Source organism: Hypanus sabinus, chromosome 2 (assembly GCF_030144855.1).
Source record: "Hypanus sabinus isolate sHypSab1 chromosome 2, sHypSab1.hap1, whole genome shotgun sequence".
Classification (NCBI taxonomy): Eukaryota; Metazoa; Chordata; class Chondrichthyes; order Myliobatiformes; family Dasyatidae; genus Hypanus; species Hypanus sabinus.
The window spans coordinates 47894865-47907941 of record NC_082707.1 but is presented as its reverse complement, the minus strand read 5'-3'; the positions used below and the strand labels follow the sequence as shown (position 1 = coordinate 47907941).

General features: G+C 44.5%; 1 protein-coding gene across 1 annotated transcript; it reads right to left on the bottom strand.

The window, feature by feature from the left end:
* Positions 1-1671: 1671 nt before the first annotated feature.
* LOC132404674 (uncharacterized) lies at positions 1672-4024 on the bottom strand. The gene has a single exon (XM_059989007.1). The coding sequence runs from the start codon at positions 3872-3874 to the stop codon at positions 1868-1870; it is 2007 nt and encodes a 668-aa protein (XP_059844990.1). The 5' UTR covers positions 3875-4024; the 3' UTR covers positions 1672-1867.
* Positions 4025-13077: the final 9053 nt, after the last annotated feature.

Below are 13077 nucleotides of genomic sequence, written 5' to 3'. Positions count from 1 at the left end.
GCTCATGGGATGGTAAGTGAGGGCAAGAGTAAGTCTATTCCTGTTAAGTCGGTGGGAAGTTGGGGTGAGTACAAATATCCAGGAAATGGAAGAGATGCAGCTGAGGGCTGCTTCAATGGTGGAAGAAATCCCATTCCTCGAAGGAGGAGGACATTTCTGATGTCCAGGAAAGAAAAGCCACATTATGGGAACAAATATGGTGGAGACAAAGGAACTGAGTAAAGGGAAGAGCATGGTTAAAGGAGACAAGGTGGGAAGAGGTAAAGTCAAGATAGCCATGGGAATCAGTAGGTTTATAAAATATATCAGCAGACAATTCGTCTCCAGAAACAAACACAGAGAAATTGAGAAAGGGGTGAAAAGTGTCAGAAATAGACCAAGTGAATTTAAGGGCAGGGTGGAAGTTGGAGGCAAAGTTGATGAAATTCATGGGTGCATGAAGCAGCACAAATGCAGTTGTCAATGCAGCACAGAAAGACTTGGTGAGCATTACCAGGGAAGGCTTGGAACATGGACTGTTCCATGCAGCCAATGAAGAGGCAGGCATAGCATGTATGCATGGCTACTCCTTGAGTTTGGAGAAAATGGGAAGAGCAGGAAGAGAAATTGTTCAGGGGGAGGACCAGATCCAGCAGATGGAGGATGGTGATGGTGGAGGGGAACTAATCAAGTCTTCTGTCGAAAAAGAAACGTAGCACCTTAAGGTCTTCTTGATAGGGAATAGAAGCATATAGGGACTGGATATCCATAATGAAAATGAGGTGGTCAGGATCAGGAAGTTGAAAGTTGTTGAGGAGACCGAGAGCATGAGAATTATTGTGGATGGAATAGAAGTATGTTGAAATCTTCATATGCTGTATTTCATATCCCTTTCTTTCTTGTCTATAAAATTTCTACTGAACTTCATATGCTGTATTTCACATCCCTTTCTTTCTTGTCTATAAAATTTCTACTGAACTTCTAAAATGGAACAGATACAGAATCAATATTTTGCATCCTTTGTTGATTAAGGAATCCTCCAGCTGTCTATCCCAGATCACACCCATGTGGTATCTTAACACATGACAAACAGGATTAAGAAAGACCCAAACTGTTTCCATAACCAATTCTTTCGGAACTCTACATTTGCTCAGTCTTTTCAAATGATAAGAAAAAGTTGAAGGTATCTGATGATAGTAAAGGCCAATACGTTATTGTAATGAGTGTTCTGGACAAAGCATAATTCAGTCTCTTACCTTTCCCTTCCCCCTGAAATTACTAAATGTTTTATAACACTGGACACATAAATACTACACATTACTAATATACATTGATAGAACCTATTACTATTTGCCATTTTATTTGGCTCAGCTAATTTCCAGCTCAGAGAAACATTACCTGCAGCAGCAAGACTTTCTCGTCAAAACAGAGCTCTTTGCCTTCCTTCCAAGCAGTGGACAGAAATATCTTTAATTGCCATTTTGCAATTAAACCTCTGCCACACTTCTTTGTTTTCCCTTCTGGCTGAGTTTAAAGCCTCAATACTTGTTCATTCATTCTTACAACATTTTAAGGATGAAATCTGGAATTACAGAAGGATTCATGTTCAGCAGACGTCAGAGTACCCTGGTGATGCACCATCAATAACTCACACTGAGACGTAGGCGAGATATCGGCTTTTATTGACTGGAAGAAGGAACCAGGAGTGAGTGTCTATCATACAAGGTCCTGGAGACTGAGGCCGATCTTCAGGCCGCAGGTCTCCTTTATACAGGGGGCCTGTGGGAGGAGCCACAGGAGCAGTCAGCAGGGGCGTGTCCCGACAGGCACATAGTTCACCACATTCACCCCCCCTTCGTTTGAAAAAGTCCTCATGTAGCGAAGGTTCTTACAAGTCAAGCCGATCAGGCGGTCGAATCTGTCGCTGCGATCTACGTAGCACCGGCTGTGACCGCATAGGTGCCGGCAACATTGGCGATTGCACAGGGGACGGGGGTTGCGCGTGTTCTTGCCCACTAGGCGCCGGTGATCCCTCATGCATGTGCGAGGCGCCTGGTATAAATGCGTACGAAACGCCCGGTATACAAGTGTCGTGAGGAGTCTGTGTAGGGCCTGGTGAGTACGGTGTCACCTCTGGTGCAGGGTTCACAGTTACCGGAGAGCCTTCAGGGTAGTGGTCTGCTGCACCTGCGGGTGCCAGGTCGCGGATGGAGACCGTGTCCTCCCGCCCATCAGGTAAGACCACGTAAGCATACTGGGGGTTCGCATGGAGAAGGTGAACCCTCTCCACCAGCGGGGAGTATTTATTGCTCCTCACATGTTTCCGGAGCAGCACTGGCCCCGGGGACGTCAGCCAAACTGGTAGGGTGGTCCCAGTGACAGACTTCCTGGGAAAAGAGAATAGGCGTTCGTGAGGGGTGGCATTGGTGGACGTACATAACAGAGAGCGGATAGAGTGCAGTGCCTCAGGGAGGACCTCCTGCCATCGAGAGACCGGCAACCCTTTGGACTTAAGGGCTAAAAGTGTGGCCTTCCACACTGTGGCATTCTCCCGCTCTACCTGGCCATTACCCCGGGGATTATAACTCGTGGTCCGACTGGTAGCAATGCCCCTAGCTAGCAAGTACTGGCGCAGCTCCTCACTCATAAAGGAGGACCCTCTATCACTGTGGATATAGCAGGGATACCCGAACAGAGTGAAGAGCTGGCGCAGGGCTTTTATGACGGACGTGGCAGTGGTGTCGGGGCAGGGGATGGCAAAGGGGAACCGTGAGAACTCGTCAATAACACTGAGAAAATAGACATTGCGGTCAGTGGAGGGAAGGGGGCCCTTAAAGTCAACACTCAGGCGTTCAAAAGGGCGGGTGGCCTTGACAAGTTGTGCCGTGTCAGGACAGTAGAAGTGCGGTTTGCACTCGGCACAAATTTGGCAGTCCCTGGTCATCGTCCTGATGTCCTCCAGGGAGTACGGCAGGTTCCGAGCTTTCACAAAATGGTAAAATCGGGTGACCCCCGGATGGCAAAGTTGTGCATGAAGGGCGTACAGCTGGTCGAGCTGTGTGCTAGCACATGTTCCCCGGGATAGGGCATCAGGGGGCTCATTGAGTCTGCCAGGCCGGTACAGGATATCATAGGTGTAGGTGGAGAGTTCTATCCTCCACCGCAAAATCTTATCATTTTTGATCTTGCCCCGCTGTTGGTTGCTGAACAGGAACGCAACCGAGCGCTGGTTGGTCAGCACAGTGAATCTTTTGCCAGCAAGATAGTGCCTCCAGTGCCTAACAGCCTCCACTATGGCCTGGGCTTCTTTCTCCACCGCGGAGTGCCGAATTTCAGAGCCTTGGAGGGTGCGATAAAAGAATGCTACTGGTCTGCCTTCCTGATTAAGGGTAGCAGCCAGAGCGAAATCGGAGGCATCACACTCCACTTGGAAGGGAGCGGTCTCGTCCACTGCATGCATCGTAGCTTTGGCAATGTCCGCTTTAATGCAGTTGAAGGCCGCGCAGGCCTCAGCAGAGAGGGGAAACGAGGTAGACTTGACCAGGGGGCGAGCCTTGTCTGCGTAATGGGGGACCCATTGGGCGTAATAGGAAAAAAACCCCAGGCACCGTCTGAGGGCCTTGAGAGTGGTGGGAAGAGGGAGCTCTAACAGGGGGCGCATACGTTCGGGATCAGGCCCAATAACCCCGTTTTCCACGACATACCCAAGTATAGCAAGGCGGGTGGTACCAAAAACACACTTGTCCCTGTTATAAGTAAGGTTCAGAGCTGCGGCCACTTGGAGAAACCGTTGGAGGTTGGCGTCGTGATCTGGCCTGTCATGACCACAGATGGTGATGTTATCCAGATAGGGAAATGTGGCCCGCAGTTGGTACTGGTCCACCATCCGGTCCATTTCCCTCTGGAAGACAGAGACACCATTCGTGACACCGAAAGGGACGCGCAGGAAGTGATAGAGCCGGCCGCCCGCCTCGAAGGCGGTGTAGGGGCGGTCCTCTGGGCAGATGGGGAGCTGGTGATAAGCGGATTTCAGATCTATTGTCGAGTACACCTTATACTGAGCAATCTGCTTGACCATATCCGCGATGCTGGGTAGGGGGTATGCGTCAAGCTGCGTAAACCTATTGATGGTTTGACTATAGTCCACCACCATCCTATTTTTCTGCCCAGTCCGAACAACAACCACCTGGGCCCTCCAAGGGCTTGTGCTCGGCTCAATGATCCCCTCCCTGAGCAGCCGCTGCACCTCCGACCGAATGAAGGCCCGGTCCCCCGCGCTGTACCTCCTGCTTTTGGTTGCCACAGGTTTACAGTCGGGGGTCAGGTTGGCGAACAGCGGTGGGGGAGGGATCTTGAGAGTGGAGAGGCTGCAAGTGTCGGTAGCGCAGCTGTTGGCCTGGTTCTGGATGGGATGTGTGTGTCCGTGTGTGTGTGTGGTCAGTAGCAGGGTATGTGAAGAAGTCCCACAAAACTGAGGATTCTTGACAGTGAGTGGTGGGAGGGGCCTGTCGTATACCATAGTCACACTTTCGAGATGGCTCTGGAAGTCCAGCCCCAATAGCACAGGTGCACACAGATTAGGCATGACCAGCAGTTCAAAGTCCCGATATACTGTGCCTTGCACCACCAAAGTCGCTACACAACCCGCCCGGATGTCTGCGGACTGCGACCCAGAGGCCAAATGGAACCTCCGACTGACTGGCCGCGTTGCAAGTCCGCAGCGTTGCACTGTGTCCGGGTGAATAAAACTCCCAGTGCTGCCCGTGTCAAACAGGCATCCAGTCCAATGCCCCTCCACCTGGATGTCCATCATGGACCTTGCAAGCTGGTGTGGGGCGCTTTGGTCGAGAGTCACAGTGGCCAGAGTTGGATCGCCGTCGGGGTACCCGGTCAGCATCGGAGGGTCGGGGGCGGGGCATGCTGACGTCGACAAAGATGGCCGCTCACATCCGGGGTAGCCGGTCAGCATCCGAGGATCGGGGGCGGGGCGTGCTGACGTCGACAAAGATGGCCGCCCACATCCCGGCATGCAAGATGGCGGCCCCCACGTTTCACCCGCAGCGCTGCACTCCGCTCGAGGTTGAGACTTACAGACCTTGGCGAAGTGGCCCCGCTTTCCGCAGCTGGAGCAGGTCGCTTCTCGCGCTGGACAGCGTCGTCGAGGATGTTTCTTTTGGCCACAGAAATAACAAAGCACGAGTTTCTTACGGGCCACAGCCGTGGTCTGGGTCGGGGAGCTCGTGGAATGGCGACTGGCGGCAGCGTTGGCGAATTCGCTCCCAGGAGCCGGCGGTGGCGGGGTCTGAGGCGTCCACGAAACCGGCGGGGAATCGCGCGACTGGACAGCGTCGGCGTTATGCCGCGCAGCTTCTAGAGCATTGGCCTTCTCTATCGCCGAGCTTAAGGTAAGATCCGAGTTCTCCAGCAGCCGCTGGCGCATGTACACTGACCTCAGTCCCGTCACAAAGGCGTCTCGCACCAGCAGCTCCGCATGCTGTTCTGCCGTGAGCGTCTTGCAGTCACAAGCTCGGACGAGTGTCTGTAGTGCTCGGAGAAACTCAGCACACGATTCGCCAGGCCGCTGTTGCCGGGTAGCTAAGCGATGTCTTGCGTAGACGGTGTTCACCGGCCGCAGGTACTGTCGTTTGAGGGCGTCCAGTGCCCCTTCGTAGGTCGGCAGGTCCCGGATAAAGGAGTAAACTTTGGAGGAGACCCTCGAGAGTAGGATTCTGTGCATAACGGCGGGTTCAGTCGCACGAAGCTCCGCCAAGTACGATTGGAAGCATGCAAGCCAGTGCTCAAAAGCGAGAGCTGCGTCAGGGTCTTGAGGGTCCAAATCCAACCGGTCCGGACGCAAAACGGGTTCCATGTTTTAAAACTTCCAGTCAATAAAATTGATGCACCATCAATAACTCACACTGAGACGTAGGCGAGATATCGGCTTTTATTGACTGGAAGAAGGAACCAGGAGTGAGTGTCTATCATACAAGGTCCTGGAGACTGAGGCCGATCTTCAGGCCGCAGGTCTCCTTTATACAGGGGGCCTGTGGGAGGAGCCACAGGAGCAGTCAGCAGGGGCGTGTCCCGACAGGCACATAGTTCACCACACCTGGGCTGACTAAGGAAGCAACCTAAGCTCTGGGATACAGGCTACTTTTATGGCCAATCTTATCAACTTTATTTTTTTACAAAAATATGGAAAAATCTGTTAATAATTGTCTTTTATGTAGCACACCAGTGGAAGTCAAAAGTATTTGTTACATTCTTCAGTGGGCACAACTATAGAATCCATCTTTGAGCAACAACTTTTAAATTGCATGAATGTGATATAATCACCATCACACCTAAAGCGATCAGTTATGTGAACTTTGCTTCGTATTATCAACATAATCAAGCTGTACGCCACCTAATAGGAACCATACAGAAACAATCAGTAAATCTCACTTCATGCCTGTTTACATTTAAATATATCAAAAGAGTGTTAATTTAAAAAAAAAGAGGTCCAGCTCTCAGTTTGCAGAATAATTATTTTATTCCAAAAACTTTCAGGATGCAATTCATTTTCATGTAATCACTTCCCAAATTTCAGCAGATGTACTTTTACTTCAGACATCCATGTGCAACTGCTGATAACGGCTTGTTTATCAAAACACTAAAAGCATCGGAAAGCTCCAACAGCCGAAAGGCCAATTGGGAACACAACTGCTTTCCTTTGTAGGACATAACCAAAAAGCGAAGTAGCAATGATAACCACATCAACGTTAAGAAATCACTGCTTTAGCAGCATCTATTTATTAAATGATTAGTCTTGTGCAATTACATTCATACTGACAATTGCAGAATGTCAGATACTTGAGGTTATCCCTGGAAGGAAAGCCTATGACAGTGATAGATAATTGTAGAATACAGCCTGACTACTGGCTCCCAACCATATGCTCTTTCACTCTGCCTTTAGGAAACACAAGCTTTGACACAGTGTAAAAACAAGCAACTGAACTTTTGAACTGAGCTCTCAAGGTCCTGATAAAATGCCAACATGTTACAGAAGGCTTTAGGCCTACTTTTTTATTAACTAGAAAGCTCTGCTCAGAAATATCCAAGTTTATCTGTGATACATGCCAAAAATAATATTCACGGTTCACTGGGAGGCCAGTAGGTTATATTCTTCACATTATATTCACACCCTCATTGTCCACATGCCACATTTAATTAAGCAAATTTTAATATTTGAAGAATTCATATGACTTTGGCATGACATACCATGCATCACAGTCCTCTAGGTGTATCACACATGACAAGATGACCTGGTTTTCCTAGACTATAAGCCAGATAAACTAAATTATTAAGACTATGTTTAATTTAGAATACCAGTAGTAGTGAAAAATTATGTTAAACTTATTTTAACACAATCTGAAAAGTGTTGTCACACATATTTGTAAAAGTAGCTCATTGCATTAATATTTAATTGATGTGTTAAATATATAGCACAACAATTTATGTATTTATTCAGCCATTTATCCTGGCACAAGACTCCAGTCAAGCTTTGACTAAATTCAGTTAGCACAGTGATCATGCCCAAACATTGAGGGCATCTCATTAAATACAATAGTTATCTCTTGGAGCATGTATGGATTTTCCTGCATTCCCTGCTAAAGCAACACAGAATAGGGAGCTGTCCTTTACAAAATAAATTATATTATAAACGTGATTTGTTTGAATAAAAAGAACAGAAGTTGAAGTGTAGGGAGATGATAGTAGTTACAACATTTAGTCTTTTCACCCACAATGGTATAGGATTAATATAAAACAAACCTAATCCTAACTTCTATTGCCAAGACAATAGAATATTTATACAAATATGCCATGTTATCTATATGCAGTGACCATAATTTGGTTGCAAAGTGACAGAAGAAAACAACCAGGTCTTGGGAGGTTATGAAAAATCACAAGCATTGAGTAACTGTGAAGGAAACAAAGGAAGGGAAATCATTTTGCAATTGAACAATGTACAGAAGTGAATCCAGAAAATTATCTGGAACAACTTTAGCTTTTGACTACAATGAGTTTTGCAAGTGTATTCTTAACTATTATAACATCTATGATGAAGTATGCATGTCAATTGTTTTCCTTCCTATGTAGAGATGATAAAAATTGTTCCAACACTGTAAGATCAGGCTTTCCTTTTGTCTGGACAATAAAGGAAATGATTTAACATAGCATTATTAGTGTAGTGAAATGTCCTAAGGCACATTATCAGATTTGGCATTGAACCACATGATAACATATTGCGGCAGATGTAGGTTTTAAGGGGTATCTTTAAGGAAGAAGCAGATCCAGAAAGGTGGAAAGATTTAGACAAGCTTAGGGCCTTAGCAGCTGAAAGCACAGGAGTTATTAAAATCATGGATTGTCTGGGAGCTAGAATGGGAAGAAAACAGATACTTGTAGGATGGAAGGCATTATAGGTATAGGAAGGTTTTGAAAAGAAAGGTGAGTTTTTAAAAGTCAAGACTTTACTTAACAGAGACCTAATGTTCGTCAGGAATAATGGGTAAACAGAACTTGAGGGTTTTGAATGACTTCATATTCAGTCAAAATTAATTCCATTAAAACAAAAAGTTCAGGGCCAACGTGGACTAATAAAGTAGATTAAAAGATACATGTCAGTTACAAAAAATTGGGCTCTTCAAAACAGAATTTCAGGCCACGAGGAAATATGCCACCAAATTCTTGAAGATTCTGCACTGGGTTGACTAATTATTGTAATCTTTGTAAAGAGCTTGGACTCAGAAGGGCAATGCAAATTGGCAATTTGCACACGAGCCTATATTAGGAAGATCAATAGAATGATCCATCAAAACTGACAGGATGAGCAAAATATGTGCCAGATAAAACATAATGCAGATAAATATTTCACAAAGGAATAAAAAATAAGATATTGTGATTCATTGATACTTGGAATACGATGATTGCTAATCAAATTCACAGCAACATCCACCATTAAACAAAGCAGTCGTAATTTTCCCTCCAATATCAGCAATGCATGCGTAGACATTGACGGGTAGTTTGGGCCAGACAGTGAGATTATTACCATGTTAACAAAAAGAGTATAACAAATGAATCCAGTCTCTTTCACCATTAGCATATATGATCTTTCCATAGGAGTCCAATTTCTGTCTGATTAACTCCTGTGTCCCTCAGGGCCACAAAGACCACTTGCATCTATTCCCACCCAAAAAATAAGAAACAACTAACTCAACCCAGACCAAAGAACTGAACCTTGTAACTTCCTGGTCTACTTGGAAATCACAATGGTCATAAAGGTAACCAAAATATTTTACTTGCAACGGCTGTTTCTTCAATCAGCTCAGGTTGCTTTGAGAAAACAAATTTTATATTTTTTTGTCAACAGTCTATTTCATTGTGAAATACCATGTATGACTGCCAGTGGTAGAAGCAAGTGTGATTCATTTACTCTGCTCTCATCCATCATTCAACATCTGTAAAAATGATTTGGTCTTAACTGTTTAAAATTGTGAATAAAATACAAAAGGCAACTGAAATGTTTATTGTATAACTAACCCAAGCAGTAGTATAGGAAGTTCTAATCTTATACCACAGGATTGCTCACCAGATTTAAAATTTACATGTTAGGGAAAGTAATGCAAATGAGGAACACGGTGATAAAAAGCATATTTCATAAATGGACTTGTTCCAACAAATCTGTAAGCAAAATTAGTTTTAATCAGTCTGCTGTCTTATATTGTGGATTTACCTTGCAAAAGCTTTGGGAACTGTTGAAGTGAATTTCTAAGTAATGACTCCAGTACTTTGAATGTCAGACACATGAAATTGGGAAAGCTATTAGTTGATGCTCTATTAGTGTGTGTGGTATAAAAACTTCCTGATTCTCTTGTGAAAAGGCCATTGCTAATCAGGCAAATTTCCACAATAATATGCTTTTGTATATGCAACCTCTGACAATGGAATGTGTTATTTTATTATTTCCATTCTAATAAACAATTCATGCAAAGCACCTTCATTATAAACTGCTTCTTGTTAAGACATATAAAGGGAATTTAATTGAATACATAGAAATATCAGTTACCTTTAACTGACAATTATATCAATCAATTCTTTGAATTCCAATTTGTTCCATCAACTGTAGCATGTTTTTCCATTAGGTATAAGAGCCAATGATGCCAAAGGATGGGGGGGGGATGCAGGAGGGGGGTGCTGGGGGCGCAAGTAGAGTCTTCATAAATTTGTACAGTAATCAGAAAAACTGTGCACCTGTCTGTCACAGAACTCGTTCCGCACATTTGCTCTTTTGTTTCATGTGGCCTGTGTTTAGCCAAACCTACTCGTTGCAAGCAATCAAATTCAAATTCCATTTAGGTTTGGAATAGAAGCTGACAACCTTAATAACATGGTGAAGTGGCAGGAATCACAGAATTGAACAAAGCAGTCAGTGTGAATGGTGGATGGAGTGAAGGGAAGAACAAGTTCAGGTTGAGCACATTGACCAGCTGCTAACTATGCTCTCAAACTATTTGGAAAATTTGATGACCCACAGATGTGGATCTGTTCTGTGTTTCTTTCCCAGCTCTACATTCATGAAAACTCATTATTGCCAAAGTGGAACACAATTGCACTGATTTTTTTTTATTTAACAGTGGCATACTGTAAAGTGGACCAGACAGATGCCATTGTGATTTGGACTTGTACTGATACTGTAGTTTCTGCATTGTTGGTATATCGAATGATGCCATCCCTCCTCATCCATCGCCCTTTTCCTGTGATAAAAGGTGGCATTGTTTAGAAATGCCTTTTGGTACTTTCCGAACAGTCATGTTTTATAATGCCTCTATCTGTGCAAGTTTTTAATTTATTCTCCTTTCTTTCTGTACTCTCTGTGAAATCATTACGCCCTCCCCACCAGCAATGTACCTCCTTCTCACCCACTAACTAATCATAGATCCAATACTCCTTACTTGTCACAAGTCTGCACTGGTCTCCATCTGACAGCTTTCAACCTCTGACCTTCAACTCAGGCCTTAGTGTAGCCCCCAACAGCCAGACAGACCCAGGTCCTACCTGACAAAATGAGAGAAGTATAAAATGACTTCTTCACATTGGTATTCACCACCAAGAAGGACATGGAGGCTAGTATGATTAGGGAAGGATAGGCTGATGTTCTGTGGAATGTTGATAACAAGGAGGAGAAGGTGTTGGGACCACAAAGAGCTTAATGGTGGATATGTCCCCAAAGCATGAAGGGAGATTATTAGTGAAGATTCCTAAGATTAAGATTGACTTGCATTTCAAAAGCAAAGATTATTGGGAGATAGCGTGCGTTTGCGCAAGGGAAGTCATATCTTACAACCTTTAATTAATTTTTTGAGGAGGTGAGGAAGAGGATTGGTAAGGCTAATACAGTGAATGTTGTATATATGGACATTAATAAAGCTGTCGACTAAGTTGTTCAGGATAGGTTCAAACAGAAGATTAAAGTAGATGGGTTTCATGGAGGCAGGAGAGAGTGGGTTCAAAGTTGACAGCCACAGAAGACAGAGAGTAGTGATAGAGAGGTATTATTCTGACTAGAAGTCTGTGACCACTGGTGTTTTGCAAAGGTCAGTGTTGGAACTACTTTTGTTTTTCTTACAGTATCTATGGATGACTTGAATGAAAATGTAGTGAAATGATTAGTAAATCTTTTTTCACAGGGTGGAAATGTCAAATTCTAGAGGTCATAGTTTTAAGGTGAGAGGGGGAAAGTTTAATAGAGACATGGCTTCAAGCGGACAGGGCCTGGGAAATGAATATTCAAGGATATACACCTTATCGAAAGGACAGACTGACTGGCAGAAGGGGTGGGGTGGCTCTGTTGGTGAGGAATGATATTCAATCCCTTGCGAGGGGGGACATAGAATCTGGGGATGTAGAGTCAGTATGGAGAGAGCTGAGAAATTCTAAGGGTAGAAAGACCCTAGCAGGAGTTATCTACCATTAGGTATTTCTGGGAATAATGCAGAAGGTGTAGGATCGGTTCATTCCAAAGAGGAAGAAAGATCCTAAGGGGAGTAAGGGGCGGCCGTGGCTGATGAAGGAAGTAAAGGGCAGTATGAAAATAAAAGAGAAGTATAACATAGCAAAGATGAGCAGGAAACAGAAGGACTGAGAAGCTTTTAAAGAGCAACAGAAGTTAACAAAAAAGGCAATATGCCAAGAAAAAATGGTAAACTAGCCAAGAATATAAATGAGGATAGTAAAAGTTTCTTTAGGTATGTGAATAGCAAAAAAATAGTTAAGACCAAAATTGGGCCATTGAAGACAGAAACGGGTGAATTTATTATGGGGAACAAGGAAATGGCAGACGAGTTGAACAGGTACTTTGGATCCGTCTTCACTAGGGAAGACACAATCAATCTCCCAGATGTAATAGTGGCCAAAGGAACTAGGGTAAAGGATGAACTGAAGGAAATTTATATTAGGCAAGAAATGATGTTGGATAGACTGTTGAGTCTGAAGGCTGATAAGTCCCTGGGACCTGATGGTCTACATCCCAGTGTACTTAAAGAGGTAGCTCTAGAAATCGTGGACGCATTGGTAATCATTTTCCAATGTTCTATAGATTCAGGAACAGTCCCTGCTGATTGGAGGGTGGCTAATGTTGTCCCACTTTTCAAGAAAGGAGGGAGAGAGAAAACAGGGAATTATAGACCGGTTAGCCTGACGTCAGTGGTGGGAAAGATGTTGGAGTCAATTATAAAAGAGGAAATTACAACACATTTGGATAGCAGTAGAAAGATCAGTCTGAGTCAGCATGGATTTATGAAGGGAAAATCATAAAATCAAAATCATAATCTTCTGGAGTTTTTTGAGAATGTAAGTATGAAAATGGACAAGGGAGAGCCAGTGTACCTGGACTTCCAGAAAGCTTTTGATAAAGTCCCACATAGGAGATTAGTGGGCAAAATTAGGGCACATGGTATTGGGGGCAGAGTACTGACATGGATTGAAAATTGGCTGGCTGACAGGAATGGCAGGCTGTGACCAGTGGGGTACCGCAAGGTTCAGTGGTGGGACTGCAGC